This window comes from Myxocyprinus asiaticus, chromosome 41 (assembly GCF_019703515.2).
Source record: "Myxocyprinus asiaticus isolate MX2 ecotype Aquarium Trade chromosome 41, UBuf_Myxa_2, whole genome shotgun sequence".
In the NCBI taxonomy this organism is placed as follows: domain Eukaryota; kingdom Metazoa; phylum Chordata; class Actinopteri; order Cypriniformes; family Catostomidae; genus Myxocyprinus; species Myxocyprinus asiaticus.
Window position 1 is genome coordinate 24,839,063 of NC_059384.1, and position 20,849 is coordinate 24,859,911.

The following is a 20,849-nucleotide window of genomic DNA, read 5'->3' on the forward strand; positions in this document are numbered from 1 at the left end:
AAGCAATTGTGAAGCTGCATTCATGAACCAGGCAGACACATCACAAAGGTTCTGCCCTTCAAACCAGTGTTTATGCTGGGTTATGTGCTGTATTAACAGTAAATGTGTTAATCGCGATTAAGAAAAAAATACTTTACACCTTTAAATGTAATCACATGCGTTAACGCGTTATTTCTGACAGCTCTAGTTTTTAATTAAATGAAGTACTGCACAAGAAAACATCACATTATAAGTGAAAACATTGAAAACTTCTATTCAGTAATTACAAGACTCTTGCTTGATATATTTTTTAAAGGAGTCATGAAATGGAAATCTAACTTTCAAATGATATTTAGACATAAGATGTAACTGTACTATAAAAACTACTGTAAATTTCAGAACTCAAAACTTCCTCCCCAGTCTAAAAAGAGCATTTATAGTTGCCACCCTGCTGAAATGTCCCTGTTCATGACATCACAAAACATGACTACTTTTTATTTACACATCCCACAACATGCATCATCGCACCTTTGGCCACACCCACTGGCGCGCAGGTCAAGTCAAGAGACCGGGCCTTATGTGGCTTACTATTCCTAACACCAAAGAGGGACCCATCTGGACTATTTTGAATTATTTCGTATATAAAAAATATATATATATGAACTAAGCAGACTCTTTGACCACTGCCATGTGTCTCGATGCTTTTAAAAGACGCGGTGTCAAGTTACAACTCTGAAAGGGAGACGCAGTTCTATTTAATTCAACTGCTGCCTCTTGTTGTTTTGAGCACCAGCGTGTCTTGTACTCATTCTTCTGCACATCTGCACTATTTTTAATTATTGGTGTATGTAAACGTACTGAGATGGACGTCTTTGACCGTTTTGATGTGTTTCAAATGTAATGACTGATAGTTTATGGTGCTGAGTGTTAACGGTTGTGATTGAGATGAACAGTTGAATATATTCAGATGCAATGTGTCAGATGTGCATTGTGTGTAAACCCTGCAATTTAGTTTTATAATGTTGAGAGGCTTGTTCATTCTCTTCCTATTGAGTTTGCTGAATTTGAGGGGCTGCATGCCAATCATAACACTGGGTGTTTAAGTTGAAGTTTTAAGGAGGCTCTTGGGCCAAAACTGAGCGTTTCAGACAGAGGGGACAAATACATATATCATATATTAAATTGTGACTGTTTTGATGCAAAAAAAAACTTTTGTAACATTGTCATTGGACCTCAGGGGAGATAATACAATTATTTACATAAATAGCACTTAATGACCCCTTTAAATATTATTATTATTATTATTATTAAAGTAAATATTAAATTATACTATACATTAGATTAGGAATATTTACCAGGTATTAGATTTATTTGACAGTGTTTGCTCTTTTCCCTTAATAATGAAGTTTTGAAAGTTATCGTCATTGTGGTTTAAGGAGCGTGTGTAATGGGTTGAAAATCAAGCTTTGATAGCAGTTGCTTCTTATTAACATCAGTAGGAAAACACAAAAGACACTAAAATGGGGCTGTTATCCACTCAAACAAGCAGCAAAGCAGACATGAGAAAAATGTTGTGTTGATATGACAAAGCAATCAAAAGTTATAGTGTTTCAAAAATTATTGATCATAGTGTCCAAAAACGTCTCCATGTGTCCAAAAGCCTCTCCAAACAAATAAAACATAATAATTGTACATAAAAAACGATTTGCACATGCAAACACAATGACTAAAGGTATGCATAGCATGGAGACATGATTTTAGTAATGAGATTTCACAGAATGGGTGCCTTTTGACTCAATGAGTTAGCATCATTGAGTTGGTATCATTTACATGGCGCCATCTCCTGGTGGCCATATGTAAAACTGTGCTTTGTGTGGACTGTCTAATGATCTGTGCATCAGATCACCTTGTGTGTGAGCTCATTTGAAAGATAATTACCTCCTCTAAATAATGGTATATGAAGTGAAGCTTATATGAAGTGAAGCTTATATGCCGCGGTTTCGTGAAGTTATAAGCGAAAACGCGGCATATAAGCAACACCAGCATAATTGTTAAAAATATACTTTGGTATTACTCGCTATATTTTGTGTCTGTGAGTAAAACAAATATGACAGTTGTATTCTACTCTTTGAGAGCTTTCCAACAACATATGACACAAGGCTATTTGAACAGTTTGATGTTTTTCTGATTGCAAAAATATGTACAGTGCAAATTTTGTTTTCTAAATTATCAAAATGTAACTTCTGATTTGTCTGCAAATTTCAAAGCACTTGTTCAGTTTTGGTCATTATTTTTACATGCATTGGAAATTAGAGCTTCTAAGCTTTCAAACGATACCCATTTTGTGCTGGTCAAGACTGTAGTTGTTAATATTTTGACGCTAATTTTTTTTTTCTTGGGGAGGGGGGCGCATCCCGAGCTTAAAGGGTTAATTACATGCACTGTATAAAGTTATTAAAAAGCTCCTACATCACATCTAATTTTCCACAACTCATAGTGTCTGGAGTTTTTTTGTCTACTGAAGTTGTTGGGAAGATATTTTTTCATTGTTTCGTCACGATCCAAAAACACTTCAAACAACTGTACAACCCATTGAAAAGACTGTATGTCTATGCCTCACAGTCTCGTTATCATTCCCACCCAAACATTTTTGCTGCTGTGAATATTATCTATTGGTCTGCGGCGCTGGCTCGTGATGCGCGAATGGCTTGCACAAGTGGTGCTCGTCTGGTGTGTACTGCTGTCTCGTCACACTTAAATAGTGTTTAGCTTCCAATTATATCTACATAAAACACAATTATGAGGAAGGATAACATCAAGAAGTAGATTGGTATGCAGGTATGAGGGACTTCATATAAATAAAACATACTGTATACTCCTCTCTCGCTGTTGCTCGCGTGCCAGTGATACCCCTCCACGTGCCACCACTGGTGCCTTAGTTTGCTGATCCAACCCCTGGTCCATCGGTTTCTGCAACACCCAATTTTAAAACTACTTGCTTGAGAATAATCTGCTACCATTTTTTGTTTTGATTCCTCTTGTTTCCTTTGCCTTCATGACCTGGCAGCAGTTGTTGTGAAAAAAAAAAAAGAAGAAAAAAAAAATATTTGGGGTTTTCACTTTTCCGTCAGGGTTGTTTCTTTATTAATCTCAAATCTAGTGAGCCCTGTTTTTGATACCACTGTCAGGCCAACTTGCATCCTAACAATCCCTATTCAGTCCTTGAAGGTCCCTGTGAGTTCAGCCTTCTTAAATTTCAATCTCAGGTCTGAAAATCCTTTTCTCTGCTTCTGTGCAACTAACCTGTGTCACTGTCAAGTTTTATTAATCTAAACATCATTCAGGAAATGTTCACTGACTCTAGGCAAGACCTCTCTTCCGCCCTTTCTTGTGGAATGCATGTTTGTTTGGGTCACCTTATAAATATATTTTTTTAATGGACTCAGAGTCAGGTGCACAGTTAAAGGCATAGATTACCTAAAATGAAAATGTTCCAAACCCGTCTTCTATGAAACACAAAAATATCTGGCCTGTACCTCCTTTGTGTTCTGCATAGACCACAGACTAGACTGCTGGTTGCAAGATGTCCTTTTGTATTTTCCTCTTTACTGAAAACTGAAACGCTTATATGAACCCCCCCCCCCCATCTCAATTCCTCAAGGGCAAATCATATTGAAAGTCTTTGACGTGTTTGGTGCCCTGGGGCTGTCTAGACCTTCAGAAATGCCATTGCTGACTTTATTGTTGCTTGTGGTTTTGAGTTTGCTCAATCATACCCCATCTCTTCTCTGTCATATCTCCTTAATTTCCCTCTTCCCGTCTCTCGCATTTATCCCCTTCCCGCACATTTTACCCTCTTTTCCCCCCATTTTTTGACTGTTTGACAATAAGAATGTCCCAGGGTCTGGGGTCAATGTGAGAATGTTTTGAGGCAGTTTACGGAACTGTATATTATCATTTTCCCACAAAAATAAAGTGTCAAATTATAGCTTTTACATAGCTGTAAAAAACGTTTCTTTCGAAGTGACCTTGTCAGAGAGTCAATGAGCTGATATTTCTGGCGTCTCACGGTTGTGCAAGTGTGATCCCTTGTGAACACATACTGCTCAGTTTCAGCATACGGCACCATGAAAAACGAGTTGATTTTATTTAATATTTTATCAGTCTGGTTTGGTCTGACAGAATAGGACTGAAATACTTATCAGCAACATCAGCACCTTGCTTGAACCTCATCTATACAAATCACACAGTTTGTGTGCAGTTTAGTCACAGACAGTGGTTGAATGTGTCTGTTAAGAGTAACCTGTCTTCACCTTGTCTATGCCGTGTTCTCATGCCAGTATAATTACTGCGCCAGACTGAGGCGAAAACAAGTTCAGCGGGTGCATAGTTTTTAAAGCTTACCTCATTTGTTTATAAAGCTGATGTGCAAAGAAATTAGTTAAAAAACATGCATTCATATTTGTATTGCATTGAAAAAGTTTATTCTTTTGGTAAGGTCTATCACAAAAAAGTGCAGATTTATTTTTTATGTAAAATTTGTTTGTTGCACTTTGCTAGACTGTAATTATGCTGTAATTGGACTATTTATGAAAAGCTTTGGAGTGTGTTGCATTGAAGTGGCCCAACATTTAGCCTATCCAACAACATACTTAACTACCTTTTTAATAGGGGTGTAAATATTTGCTGTGACAATTATAAAATTCAATTTCAATTAAATTATTTAATCAAGTGATTTTGCCATAAAATCTTAAGATTGGTCAGAATTCAGTTCAATGTGATTACTTTGGGAATGATTCATATTATTTTCAAAAATGTCACAAATTTACCTGGAGTACATTGTACATTGTTGTTGGATTTGATGGATTTTTGCTATGTAAAATGGGTCACAATTTTTAATTTAAGACCCGGTTTACAGCTGGTATGAAGACGTGTTTCGGATGATCCGATCGCAGATGGTCAGTGCTAAATATAGTTGTAAATGGGGTGCAAAACGTAGGACAGAGGTAGTCAAAAACGCATGTGACCACATTGCATTTGAGGTGTAAACGCCATCCTGATGTTTCCCGGATGGTAGCAAAGCACCACCTCTCACTTGTCAATCAACCGCTGCGCCGAACAAAAGTTTAAACTTACATGCAGATTTAAAAGGAAAATATAGCTGCAAGCAGTGATGATGGGCCCAAGCACCATGGGTCCATTTCCACCGGTGGCTTTCAGAAAACAATGCAAGGTGGACACATGCATTTGGCATTTGACATTCTAAACAATTTTGAAGCAATTTGATAAATACAAGAGGACTATTTTAAAGTCTGTTGTAAGAGCCACACTTCCTGCTGCCAGGTGGTGGCGCTATGACCGTGTCCCAAAATAGTCACATCCATGTGATTAGCCCCTAAGACTGAACACACATATCTCAATTTTGATTTAAATCACACATTGCACACAGAAGATATGAGACACTTTCTGTTTCCCATTTTCACCATTAATTTAATGCCTCGCCATGGCAACAGCGTACGATACATTGAAAATCTGTTCACAATTTAGCATCTTCAGTGTCTTGGCATAATGTTGTCTAAATGTGGTGACAGTCTCATAAATCCCCTAGGAGGAGTATTTAAAAGTTCAGAGACTGCAATATTCAAAAAATCCAAAATGGCCGACTCCCTGTTGGGCGGACCTAATGACTATATTTATGAAAGTTGTCCGGCTTGATGAGAACTATATATGTACCAATTTTGGTGACTGTTGGTGAAAATGGGGGTGCTACAGAGGCCGTCATACACGGCAGTTTTAAACCTGTTAACTGTCACTGGCCAACAGTTGGACCATTTGAGTGTGGCTAAAAAACAAATGCTTTGTTTTATATCAAAAATTTCATCAATGTTCACATACTTGGTATCAAATTAAAGCTTAAAAACTCAACTTTCATCTTCTGCAGTATTTTGCAATTAGAACATTACAATGAAAAATATATTTTAAAATGTTAAGAGTGCATTTTTTATATATGCGACATGTGAACGACAGTAGGCTACTTAAGTTTCATGTTCTCTGCTTATGATCCAATCCAGTGATTGAAGAAAACAACAGCATGCATTTCATTAGGCTCATTTGAAGAAAAAACAGCATGCATTTCGTTAGGCTCCTTTGAGATGAGGAAGTTCTGCGCAGAACCGATCACCGGTGATCACCAACAGGTGCATGCCGGTTAGAAATCTGTCCGACTTGCTGTGATATCATGACCACGTATGTCAAAAATACTCCTGCGAGAGCAAGGCGGCCACAGTTGTAGCAGGCAGGCGGTACAGTTGCTTTTTCCGAGTTGCACGAACTGCAAGCATGATGGGAAATGACTTGCTGCCGACAGCTTAATGCTCATTGGCTTAAACAACCTTGATTTTTTTTTCTCTTTTAAAATGTTTTATTTTTTTTTATCTCTAATATCATGTTTTTATGTGTATAAATGATATGTGAATATTCCCAACATTCTAACTGTATGGGATATGTGATTGGTATCATATTTCTGAAATATCTAAAATACGTGTATTTATTAAACTAAAAATGTATGTTATGGGGTAATTAAATAACAGGTACATTGAGTGTTTTGTTCATCATATCTATTTTCATTTAAAGCAACAGAATTTAAATTGCATCCACAAAGCACTTGAACGTGAATCACATGATATCTACCTTTGATCTCGTAGCTGGTGATCCATTACAAGAAGTGAGAACTGTCCGACTTGACAGCTCTTATTTCACTCCTCCCCAGACTGCACCAGCCTGCACTCGTCTACTTTCAAGGAGAGGCGTTTGGCATCTCAAACGAGCTTAACATGAGGGCCCACTGATGAAAATGGACTCAACCATTTGATCCAAAACATCAGAAATAGGGGGTAAATAGGGGAAAAAACCAACTGATCCTCTATTTTTATGTTATCATGTAACCAAAAATGTCTAATTTCAATAAAATATTGATGCTAATTAATTTGTATGCAATCAAAATCGATCACTATGTGTCCAAAATCATTCACACATTCACTATTTCCTATATAGTGAATGGCAGTGAATGCACTGCGTCTCAGCAGCGAGTGAACGAAATGAGTGAGCGAATTCGGATGCTGTTGTATACACCAAGTGTCGGAGGTCTGGGGCTGTCGCAGAAACAACGTTACAGATATGAACTTTTAAAATACTTGGGCCCGGTTGCATAAAGCACATTAAGTGTCATTTTCCCTTAAGAATGCCCTAAAGTTGCAGAAAATAACCATTAAGTGTTATTTAAGGGGTTTATAAGTAAAACGTCATAATCCCTTTCGGTTTCCCTTAAAGTCGCCCTGAAGTGCCTTGACAAGCAAGGTTGGAGTTACTGTTTTAATGTATTTCCTACTGAAACAGGAAGTGGGGGCGGGACATGTCAAACTACTCGCCCCATTTTTAAAACTAGCCAATAGGTTTTGGTTTGTAGCCACACACTGACACACACCGCTTTCTATCATGCTGATCAAGCTAGAGCACTCTTACAGGGGAAACTTTAGAGGTAATCTCAGTATCGGCCAGCTTTTCCAAATATTTGAAAACTGAACGATGATCTATGTCAACATTACTACATTACCTGCCCACAAACGCACACAGTAAATCGCAGTCTTTGTTTATGACGAGGTGGGAGCCGCTGTGCAATACAGATGAATGAAAAACAAAGGTATAAAATATGATATATACATGTTATGAATCACAATACACCAAGCATAATAATTGGAGTAAATCTACTAGAACTGTACATCCCAGGAAACCTCCAGCTGATAAATAAAATAAACTTCAGCCACTCATCCTCGCATCTAGCTCCAGCATTGGTGTGTCCTGTTCAGAAATGATCACCCCAGACACCCTTATGAATTATTTCCTTTGAAGACAATTACCCTCCACTGTGAGAGCTTCAGAGCGGTGAAAGGTGATAAACGACAGTCAGAACTCACCTTCCTGGATGAACCAGACTTGTGGAGGTCCACAATTTTTTGCTAAGGTCTTGGCTGATTTCTTTTGATTTTTCCCATTATATCAAGGAAAGAGCCACTGAGTTTGAGGTTAGGCCTTAAAATACATCCACAGGTACACTACCACTTGACTGCAGTTAGCCTGTCAGAAGCTAATTGGCTAATTGCCCAAAGGCTTGACATTTTTCCAAGCTGCTTAAAGGCACAGTTAACTTAGTGTATGTAAACTTCTGACCCACTGGAATTGTGATGTAGTCAATTAAAAGTGAAACGATCTGTCTGTAAACTATTGTTGGAAAAATCACTTGTGTCATGCACAAAGTAGATGTCCTAAACGACTTGCCAAAACTATAGTTTGCTAAAATGAAATCTGTGGAGTGGTTATAAATAGTTTTAATGACTTAATCCTCACATACTTAAGTGTATGTAAACTTCTGACTTCAACTGTATATATATATGTATTGTCTAGAATGGTATAGTTTTGGTTGTAGGCAAAGCTCTGCCTTGACCTTCATTTTTGCATTTTCACCCAGTAGGTACAGATGGTGGGCTGTTTTTGGATGGCGGCCATCATATGTTTGTTGATGAGGGAGACAGGCGGTCAGTATGGTACAACTGAACTCAGACAGCAGAAATGCTAATGGCAATCTGTTGATGCCAGGTTGAGGAATTCTCTTTTGTGAAATGGTACATTTTACCCAAAAAGCAAAATGACTGCACTCTGATTAGGAAAGCTTAATGTGAAAGTTTAGTCTTTACCTACATTTGATTTCTTTCTTTGTTTGTGATATTACATCATAATTGGTTTTTCCAAAGTCCCTTTGAGGCAAGTCAGTTCAATCAACAGCAATCTTGGTAACTCCTCCGGGAAGCTATTTTCTATGTAGGTAATTTGCATACCAGTACAGCTCCTATCTACTTTAATGAGTAAAGACTAAAATGTCCAAAACTGTTTGTATTTGGAAGGCAAAAGAGTATTTGGACATTTTTGTATACTTAAGTCATACTAAAAAATGTCTCATTGTCAAACCAAGTGGCATCTACAAACAAATGACACAAGACCTTTTCTGAGAACTAACTTCAGTTTTCTTCAGTTTCTTTTAACCAGTTGGTCTCAGGGTAATCTTTAGGGGATGATAGTCACTTCCCCTCCAGTTCTCACAGGTGTTCTTGCAGAGTAACTACAACAGGTGTAGTTCATTACATTTACTCTGGACATGTTCCACTAACTTTTGACAACTAGAAAGTGTCACAATACTTTTTGTCTTAATTTTGAACAACAGACTATTGTCAGTGGTTCTTCTCATACTGTAGCTTGTTTTGTCAATCTTTTGTTTTATTGGTCAAGGTTAAGGTTTGTCTAATTAAAAAAGTGTCTTTTTAATTATAAAGCATTCGTGTTATTTTTTCTGATTTTTTTTCCAGCCTTACAATGCTACTGTCACCGATGCCCAAACCACACCTGTGCCACAGACGGTCTGTGCTACGTTTCCATCACAAAATCAGGCAGCGTCACCACGCAACAGAGTTTTTGCATAAGTGAGATTGAGCTGATACCACGTGACCGGCCCTTCGTCTGTGCACCCTCCACCAAGGACAACACAGGGATTTACCCCATGTGCTGTGACACGGACTGGTGCAACAAGAACCCTGACCTCACAACATTCCCAGGTAAGACTCAGTAGATTGACATGCAAATCAGTGGTCAAACAATAGCTGTAACCAATATTTAAAAAGAAAAATAGCAGATTGGTAGTTGAAACATAACGTAACTGTAGACTTCTAGACAGTCAAACCTTGTTAAAGCATTTTTCAAAATGTAAACATTTCTGAAAGTCATAAAAAATCCCATCGCAGTGCCATTTTCAGCACATCTCAAATTATGTATTATGTTTAACAGAATTATGTGGTGGAAATGACAGTGATGGAAATGACGTTTTTCATTTTACAGTTTTTGACAAAATTACAGCTTTGTTGGAAATGACGCAACAAAAATACAGTATTCTGCTCATAAGTGATATTTACCTTGATTTTTCTTAGGTTTTTTTTCTTTTCTAAAATCACATCTCATATTTCATCTCAAGCATGATCTTCACTTTTGTGAACATAGTATAACAAGTACACTAACTTTCGAAAAAACTTTAGTAGGGGCGAAATTGTCTGGTGTGGTGGAAATGACGCCTGAACTGTGTGACAGCGTATTTTTTGAAAGTTTGTTAGAAATAATTTTCACACAATAAATATTAAAATGGTTTGTTTATTTCACAAAATTTTTTTTTCTTTCTCTTTTTTTTTTTTTTTTTTATTAAATTTACATTTTATTTTTATTATTTATTTTCGTAGTTTAATATTGAATGTTTGGGTATGGGACAAGGCTAAAACAATAAAATCATAACATAAGATATTCCAAAAAAAATAAATAAATGGCTTGGTAAAAAAGTTTCCAAGTTCGTTTTAATGTAACCACCATATTACAAAGCAAAAAAGTTGAAATCTGTTAGTTTTAATAAAAAATCAACCCCTGGGACATGGTCCTGCTGTGTGAAAATTTTAAAAAGTGCAAATATTCCATGCAGTCTTGCAATTAATATGAGGTGATTAAAGCTCCATTTAAAATGATTATAAAATCATTTAAACAGCACAATGCTGTTTAAAGTAGTTTTCGATTGGTTATAGCATGTCACACTGCAGGACATGTCAATTTTCTAAAAATATTTCATGTCAATTACCCAGATAGAGTGGCCCCAAAAAAGTCTATAGTATAAATGCTGCATGGTTTGATATTTTGTTATCTAAAGCAATGAAATTCATACATCAAGTGAGACAAAAGTGTCAATTTTATTAATTAGTAGCAGATAAGACATCCACAGAATTGCTTAAATTAATTCACATGTATTTTTACACACAGAAAAAGTTGCATTTATGTCCACTACTAATGTAGACACAGTAGGACAAGTGGAACGTGACAACTTTTGCTTTGATTCAGCCCTACTTTTAGGGGTGAATTTATCTTTTTTGCAGATCAGTCTTTTAAAGGTCTGCTGAATCAATGCTGAGTAACGTTTAGTCAGGCTTGCTAATAACAATAATAATACTTTTATTGTTTTCTTGGAATGTACATCTTCCAAATGACTGTGTATATAAGTTACTGGAAAATGTTGCCAGTCACGCATAGCTTTAAACATGAACACAAAAATACAATCACTCCATTCAGCAATCAAATGTGAATGCCTCCAGGAGTCTGTTATTAAGTTATTGTCTTGATGGTGTGGAAAAAAGCCTCACGTTCTGGTTGCTGCTCATAAATGGCTCTACAGCAAATCCTCAGCCCACATTTTAGAAACAGAAAAAATAGTTCATAGAAGGAAACTATTGCTGTAGTCCAGAGGGTGTGCTTAAAATAAAGGAATTCTTTGGCAGACTGAGTTGGACATTTTCATTCAGATAACATTTAAAGAATTAAAATCATGGACAACTGGCAAACATGAGCTTGGTAAAACTGTTATGTTCAATTTATAAATTTGGTCAGAAAAAATCGTTGTTTTTTTCTTAACTTCTTCATGATTCATGCTACGGTGCCTGTTTTAGATGATTGTTTTCTCTAGAGGAATTTCAGATGAAGACACTTCAATCCTCAGCCACAGACTTCCATGTTAACAAAGGAATGTCATTTGGAACAGCTGGTCCAACCTGTGCTGTTAGTTGGCTTATTCAGCTTGTAGGGATCAGCATGTTATTGCAGCTCTGTCAAACTGTCCTCTGCCTTCCTTTTGCTAGCTGGTAACACTTACTTTTCCAAGGAAGTTATCGATGTCCTCATGAGATGAATCACATGAGCTTGTGATGTCCCTTCAATGGAATATCTGTCTGAAGTCTAGACAGTCATCTGTGGGAACTTCTTTATTTTAAAAAGGAGTAATGTCAATGTAACTACATTGGCATGCAGAATTGAGCTTGACTTGTTTGTTTACACAAAACCAGACACACATCGTCTGGCATTACTTTGTTAAACCTTTTTTTCCCACATGGATTATAAAGACCCATTGTTCCTTCTCACTATACCATTTAGTGGCTCAGGTGGCATTATCATCCACCCAAATTCTAATGTAACGCACTATTAGAAAAAAGACCCATTTTCTCAAAGTTATTGGAAACAAAAGCATCTATTTTATGCAAGGTAATTCCCTGTTACTTTCGGAATAGACCATTTAGACTTAATGAGCTTCTAAACTTTTTTATGAAAGGTCACCTAGTCAGTACAAAGAAGCTTTTTGTTTTTTTCTTAATTGTTTCCCACATACACAGACTTGCTAATCAGGTCTACCAAAACAGTCAATAGCTAGTATCCATATGAGTTGCAAATGTAATATATGATCACCTAGTCAGTATCAAGAAGCTTTTTGTATTTTTCTTAACTGTCTCCCACATACACAGACATGCTAATCAGGTCTACCATAACAGTCAATAGTTAGTATCCATATGAGTTGCAAATGTAATGTGGCACATCGGAAAAAACTATTTGAAAATAAAGCAGTGTTTCCATCCCATGTGTTTAAGAGAAGAAAATCTTCATTTCTGGTGAAATTGTTGTGAAATAGAACAGAGAACAGAAGTTGAAGCCACTGTTGCTCTTCGATTAAATAAAGTAAATTACTTGGGGTTTAGAGCATGCAGACAAAATGCTCTGACAAACTTAATGTTTGCAAGCATTCAGAGGCAGATGCCTTATATCTGGGAGTTATCTGCTACTAATTAATAAAATTGACACTTTTGTCTCACTTGATGTATGAATTTCATTGCTTTAGATAACAAAATATCAAACCATGCAGCATTTATACTATAGCATTTTGTTCTGAAACAATCTTGAAGATAATAGATCCTTCTGATAGAACAAATAAAGTAAATGGCATCAGCTACCTTTCATTTATTTGGCTAGGGATTGAATTTCTGATTTCTAAAGTTTTCAAAGACACCGTACTACTAATACAGTAAATAATAAATTATAAAAAATTATATGTCCTTTTTTTCTTGTGCAATCTGGTCTTGCTTACTCTACAAGGAGCCTCCATCAAAACCTGTACAAATCATTAAAGGAAATCTGTAACTTTTAATAATGATTGCTTTTAATTAGTCATTAAATAACATTATGAAACTGATAGTTCTGGGTCTAAAACTGATTGGATGAGCCATTTTTTAAGTTTTATTAAATTAAACAATAAACCACACATGGCCATGTGTTGCAGTGATTTTACCATAGGTTAGGGAGGATTTACTGATTGGCATTGTTCCTTAGAAGACGCCTTATCCATGGCAAAATCACTGACACTCACCCTCTCCTTGCTTATGGCTTTATTTAATAATGCTAAAACAAAATCTGTAGTTTATGTATGTTCAAATGGGAATATAAGAAAATGACGAGTCAAAGTTTAATGAAGTAATTTCTCACAACAATTTCTCTCTTTCTCTTTCTCTCTCTCTCTCTCTATTTCACTTTTCTCACACAGTGCCAACACAAAAGCCTCCAGCATTGGGACCCGTGGCTTTTGCTGCCCTAATCGCAGGTCCCGTGTGTGTGGTTTGCTTCATGATGGTCACCATTTTCTACATCTGCCATAGCCGTTCGGTCATCCACCACCGTGTGCCTAACGAGGAAGATCCCTCCATGGACCACCCCTTCATTACCGTGGGAACCACACTTAAAGACCTCATATATGACATGACCACATCGGGTTCAGGCTCTGGTACGTCACGATCATTTTATGCCATAATCAGTGTCTGTGTACTCAATCTCACACATAGCTAATGGTGTCCAAACTGTCTTATCTTTACACCTGTATTTTGGTGTATTTACATTTGGTCAATTCATGCATTTTCAGAGATCGCCTAGCGATCCAGTTATGAAAAGACCTTTATGTGCCCTTCGAGGTGAATAGTAACAACCTCACATAATGAACTCTGAAAGAGATAATCTATAGTCAGCCGGTTATCACAAATTAAACCCAGACAGGGAGATCACAGAGTCTCCAGAAACAGCTGAATTCCACCTCCGGTTTGCAACTGACTTTGTATTGTGAAAATGACTGTCTGACTGCTCATTATCCCACTCATTACAAGACTGCTTGCCAAATAAATGGACATAAAATATTGAATTGAGATTAAATTACATCATTATGTGAAAGGAAAGAGATTGTGGAGTCTCCAGAAACAGCTGAATTCCACCTTCAGTTTGCATCTGATTTTTTATGTGAAAATGACGGTGTAACTGCACATTATCTCGCTTATTGCAAGACTACTTGACACATAAAATAAATAAATTGAAAATAAATATTAATTTGAATTAGAATTATTTTATTAGCTTACTTGTATATATCACAGAGTGATATGAGATGTACAAAAGATGACTCTCAATACCCGGATAACCGGTGAAATATTGCTTTATCCCCAGATGTGCGGTAATTTTTTGAAATATCAGACCGCTGGATGGCGCCATTGACCAATCAGAATCAAGTGTTCCAGAGTATGCGTATAGCGTGGGAATAGTTCATTGGATTTATATCTGCTGTGCTGAGACACATTTATGTGGCTAAGGCCACATCCACATTAATCCGGATTCATTTGAAAAGGCCGTTTTCGTTTTCGAAACGCTCTCCATCCAGACTGCTGTTTTAAAGCATTTTCAAAAAGTTGCTCATCCACACTGAAAAGTATGAAAAGAAAGTTCCTAAATCCAATTACTGCGCATGCAAAGAAACTGGCATTCCATGTACAATCTGAAACGCAAATGTCCTCGTGTTCTGTTGCCAGACAGCAATTCCGAGTAAACTTCCTGTCACCTTTGAAGGAATGCAATTTGAAGGTTGTACAAAGTAACATTTATCTTTAACAATGCTTTCAAAATGAATAGCAGGCACAACAATACCTCTACAACATGGGCCATGATCTTGATTGTTTTGGGTGGAATGGATCATGTGACTGCGTCACATGACAACAAATGCATGATCATTTTCAGATATTTCCGTTTTCCCTGTCCACACTACAACGCAAAGACAGCATTTTCTAATTTATCTACTTGGGAGAGCGTTTTCAAAAAGCAGTTTTCGCTGTCAAAAATGCTGTCTCAGTGTGGACGAAAGGGCAAAACGTAAAGAAAAAGATAAGTTTTGCAACAAAAACGTATTATTGTGGTCGTGGTCTAAGTGTTAATGGAATGTGCATTCCCAGTCAGATAGCAATTCGCATGATAAAGATGCATGAAGTGAAATTAATTGTAATCTGATTCACGGGGAAACTTTTTAGAAGATTCCTGTTATTCTTGCTTTATTTACACACTGTTCACTCAATATAATTACCTGTTTGTCTTTTTAAACACCTGCCTCCTTTGATGTGTGTTTGCCACCATGAATGTTATGTCTGCGTGTCTGCATGGCTCTTTGTTGTCTGTTTTGATTATCTTTATATCTCTCCCTCCCTCCACTTTGTGTTTGTTTGTGGTTTTGTAAATCGCAGCAGTCATCGCACGGCATCTCAGGCAGGTTTAAAGACGCGGCGCTGAGTGTGAAGTGGCAGTTATCTTATTGGCAAGTCTTCGGCTGTGCTGTTTCCATGGCAAGCCGTAAAAACAGGGTAGCGCTAACTTGACACTCTTAACGTCTCTCCCCAAGGACTTATCTGTTGTGTGAGAACTGGAATGAGGACCAAACAAACCCGTAGGCTTCAGCTGAGGTCACACATACTCAGATATCTACGCCAACTTAATTTGCACAGGAAAAAAAGGTTCCTCGACTGTTTCTCATGTTTACTGAAAGGAAAAATCTGTGGAGGTGGTTGAAACTTAGACAGAACATATCCAAGGACACATTCATGCTGCAGTTTTAATGAGGGTGTGAAATTATTAAATCCTCAAAATAAGTTTGCCTTCCCGCATCCTTTTATTTAAAGGTGCACTCAAAATCTTTTTCATTGAAAAAAATTGTTTACCCCTAAAGAAATTAATAGTACTTTTGAAAAACACTCACATGAGATCAGATGCCTAACAAAAGCTGATTTCTTTAAAAAGTCAGCCGAAAAGTTTAGTTGTTTGCAAGATTTATTTATTTTAATTTTTTTTGGAATATCATAAGCTGATGTTCAAAATATGAGCAGGAACGTGCATTAAGAAAATTAATGTCTGCTGATTTCATGTTGACTTTAAACTACACAATTCACTTTTAAAAGAGGCCTTAGGTTTATAGAATAAGTTTAAATAGGTTCTTTAAGTAGGTTAGAGTACCTTTTTTTTAAATCCCTGGTAACCCATTTCTTAATGCATTTAAGCAGTCTGGTGTCTGTTAGACATCTTTAGCCACATTTGATTTAGTCTGTAGGTCTGGCTTGGTGTGGCGCCACTTGTCTTACTTTAGCTTTCTGCGTCTGGATCTCTTGCATGACATAACCTCACCAGTGAGTCACATTGTACACATCATTTTTTTTCCCTGTCTTCCTCTGTTGGCTGTGTCTGTAAACCTCATGTCTATCCCACAACACTGCTCACAGTCTCTGCAGTTCTCCGCCTGTCTGCCTGACCTTGCCATCCCTGTCATAGGCAAATTGAATCAGTGATTGGAAGCATATATAACTGAGAATGTCAAGAGATTGTCAGCCCACACATTCTCCCACTACACAGTTTTTATTATTTATCTTCATAGTAAACGTTATGAGGAATTTTACTAAATTGCCGTTCAAAGAAATTCATCACAATCACGCACCAAATTTCATTCTTGAAAATTGCAAGAATTAAAGTTTCCATCTTGTGAGCTTCATGTAGTTCGGCTCAATTTTGAAGACTTTGGGGTAAATTAGAGCATTCTGGGAACTGGGAGTTCTTCCACCATGGTCCATAGAGGCTAATAAAAGTTAATTTATTAAATATGATGAAATTTAAATATGTAAATAGAATAGAACATTTCTATAGGTGGCAATTCAGACAATGATTACTAATACAATCTAAAGTAGGGCCCTATATAATCCATTTTATTTTTCCCAAATTCTTTGTATTCTGTTTTAGTTTTTCGGGATTTCATGTTTTATTTTTTACTTAAAATGTATAATAAATTTTGCGGCTAAATAATCACACTTGGTCATATTGTGTTTTTTTTAAATTATTATTATTATTAATTGTCAAACTGACATTCATTTCATCCCAAAGATGTCTAATTCTGTGAAATTCCACTCTTTTACTCTTAATTCCATTTTTATGACTCACAGAATCACAGACATGCTAATCAGGTCTACCAAAACAGTCAATAGCTAGTATCCATATGAGATGCAATTCAATATATGTGGATCATCGGAAAAACTATTTGAAAATAAAGCAGTGTTTCCATCCCATGTGTTTAAGAGAAGAAAATCTTCACTTCTGGGGAAATTGTTGCGAAATCACTGAAATAATGTGACCCTTTTTAATGTTCCTGGAAATACGTTTCCAGAATATGTGTGTTTGCGTTGTATGTGCGTGTGATTACATGATTATGCATTATTCATTATGAAAAATGAGATGTAGTACTAAAACTACACTTGTAGCAGTTCCAAGAATGTTTTTTAATTTCATTCCATTTTAATTGGTACTTTCTTAAATTCAATTTCTAAATGCTATTCTGCATCCTGTTTGCTACCTCAATTCAAATTCAGTTCACATTCAGGGATTGAACTGGAATTTAAAAGGTCTTCATAATTCAGTGCTGCATGGCACATAACCTTGGTTTTGAGAATGGGGTTTCTGGTTGGAATAATTGAACAGGACTTGATACAATGCTGTATCGGGTGTTAGTATTAGCCTGTAGATACCCATGCATCCTTTCACCCCACCTGCTCTGAATATCTCAGCCACACAAAGGCCAAAGTTCTCATGCCCTCTCTATGAGATTATTGGGCAGATCAGAAAGCTTTTAGTGGGGTAGTCGCTGTTGGCTGAATACTGATTGGCTCATACTGACCCCGTCCGTTGTCTCCATGGCTTCCCACCATTCCCATACAGAATACACGCTCCATTTGGTTTCTAATAGCTTGCTGTTCTATTTTTGAAGCGGCACTAGTCTTTTGAGTCCGTCCCTGAAGGCTTTAGTGTAAAATGACTCACCATAATGTTGCTAGAGAACATAAACATCAAGATTGGCCATAGAGGTTAAATGGTTTTGATTTGTTACTCTTCACTTCCTACACAAATACACACACACACAATCTCCTCTGGCATTCCTTTCCATCTCTGTTTTTTTGGCCTTTTTTGTATTATTGACAGGGACAGTCAACAGCCAAGGTCAGACAACAATGGGAAGATTCAAACCTCCATCTCCCATATGAACGCCACAGCTCATACACATGTTGCAGCACCTGCATCTCAATCTGTTTTTAATTGTTTTTAAATAATTAACATTTCCCCTCTCTCTATACTAATGTGATAAAGACTTGTCTATAATTTGGATGCTCTGCTACAATTGCAAATATTCTATTCTTGCGGGGGTCTAAGCTGCTAATTTAACTTGTATACGTGTATGCTGCACTTGACTAGCTGAATTAATTCAGACACTTAACCAATTTAGTTGATTTCCTATCATGACACCCTAGCATCTGATCTAAATTAGGTTTTAAATACTTAATGTCACTGTTTTCTTCATGACTGCCAGTGTCTGCTGTGAAGTCTACTGCCCCATGGCAAAACAATCTTCAACTTGTGAGCTTGCAGTTAGAAAACAATTTGATTTGAGAAAGATTGGGCTCTGCACAAAATTACACTCTATTTGCTGGTTGCACGCAACAGCGAACATACCGCCAGTGAAGGCCAGTGATTTCACAAACAAATGGCTACTATGAGACGGTCTTTTTAAAGAGTCATTGAAGTGATTCATGGTCTGTATTGAACTCACTTGCTATTGGTTTGACTAACAATTTGCTCACTCACTCAACCGCAAATCAATACTTTTGAACAATCTGTCAGACACAAACTATGTGAGAAAAACCATGAGAACTGAGAACCATTACTGTATTGTGTACATTCTTAGCTATGTTTAAAAACACAAATTTGTAAAGCTTTAGAGACTTAAAGAGGTCATGACTTGAGGATTTGAATTTTCCTTGATATTTTGACATGTAAGAGGTCAGTGTACTATAAAAATATACTGTAAGTTTCAGAACTCAAAACTTCTTCTCCAGCCCAAAAAGAGCATTTACTGTTTCTACAAAAAAAAAATTAAAATGTGTTTTAAATCGTCCACATACTGTAGTTACGTCACAATGTGTTGTTCATTTGAATATCTCTGCCTCCACAACATAAGTAATTGTCATGGTGTAAGAGAGAGCTGCTTAGGTACTTCAACATTGAAAGTGGTACTATTGTTACTGTAGTTTGCTTTTAACCAACGAAAAGATTAAGAAGTCCCCAGACATTGTTGTGTTCCTATTTTTGAAAAAAGCTGCATATCTGCATAGCCTTCTAAAGGATCCCAATGTTAGGAATTATTTAAACGAAGTTCCTGAATGCATCAGTGTGGGATTATATGTTTTGTTCGGCACATTTTCTACCGGGAAAACATCCCGTGTTTTCTGACACTGAATGCATATTGAAGCACTGAGGCAAGGTGAGACTTGTGAAGATGTTAGCCAGTCATACCAGTTTGGGTTTCTTAAAGGTGAAGTGCACTGAAACCGAATGTTTCAGACAGAGGACCAGAAAAAGGACATTTAATACTGCATTGAAACTGTTTTTTGTGCAAAAGAATATTACTAACATTATAAGTAAACCTTAATAAAAAAAATAAAAATAAATACATGTTGGTTATTGTTTAGCATACTGTTAGGCCCAGTCATGGCATCCAGTTTCTTTTCTCTTTCTGTCTATATATAATCTGTCTTTCTGTTTAATCTTTTCCAGGTCTTCCTCTACTGGTGCAGAGGACCATAGCCAGAACCATCATCCTGCAAGAGAGCATCGGCAAGGGCCGCTTTGGAGAGGTGTGGCGGGGGAAGTGGAGAGGAGAGGAGGTGGCAGTAAAGATATTCTCCTCCAGAGAAGAGCGGTCCTGGTTTCGGGAGGCAGAGATCTACCAGACTGTGATGCTCCGGCATGAGAATATCCTCGGCTTCATCGCCGCTGACAACAAAGGTCAGCAGCACTAATGCATGCAGGGATTTGTTTAAAGGGCTCATTAATAGTTAGGATGAATCCTTAACATGTTTTTTTAGGACATGGGGTCTTCCGAATATTAAAGGGTTAATTCAACAAAAAAAAAAAAAAATTCTGTCATAATTTACTCACCCTCATTTCATTCCATACACACTTGACTTAATTAGGTGGAACACAAAAGGTGAGAATATAATGAATATTCCAGTTAGGGCTGTCAGAATTCTAATGCGTCCGTCTGGAGTCATTACACTGACACACATGCCACAAACAGACACGCAACAGCGCCAGAGCCCTTGTATCTAGAGGAGCCTTCAAGCTTAGCATAAAACACACTAGTTGCTAGTTTTCAGCCTATGTACGGCGCATTTTAATTACCACAGAAGCACGTCAAGTCTTAGTCATCACCAAAACGCAGAATGAGACGTGTTTGTTTGTAATTGTTTTTCGTGATGAGTTTAAAGTGCCGCTTCACGCTGACGTTGACGCACTGACGCAAATCATGAACACAGCTTCACGATTGCTGTTACAAAGCAAATAGCCACAATCTACTGGCAGATTAATATTGTGGAGAATGAGAGTTTAAGGGATTTAATTTCCATTGCAATAAATATTAACCTTATGTGGGGACTAGTTCTTTCAATTAGTCAAACTCCCATTTAGACTTTGTGAAACGTTTAATGTTACTTAAATTGGTGTTATTTTAGTGCCTTTCTATCTTTATATTG

At 37.0% G+C, this 20,849-nt stretch overlaps 1 protein-coding gene across 1 annotated transcript in view; it reads left to right on the top strand.

Annotated features, from left to right (window-relative positions):
• The window catches only part of tgfbr1b (transforming growth factor, beta receptor 1 b), an 88,346-nt gene that overhangs the window by 41,655 nt on the left and 25,842 nt on the right, over positions 1–20,849 (top strand). The window contains exons 2-4 of the mRNA XM_051682313.1: positions 9,396–9,641; positions 13,475–13,711; positions 19,873–20,103. Coding sequence (XP_051538273.1) covers positions 9,396–9,641; positions 13,475–13,711; positions 19,873–20,103 — 714 coding nt within the window. The remainder of the gene's footprint in view (positions 1–9,395; positions 9,642–13,474; positions 13,712–19,872; positions 20,104–20,849) is intronic.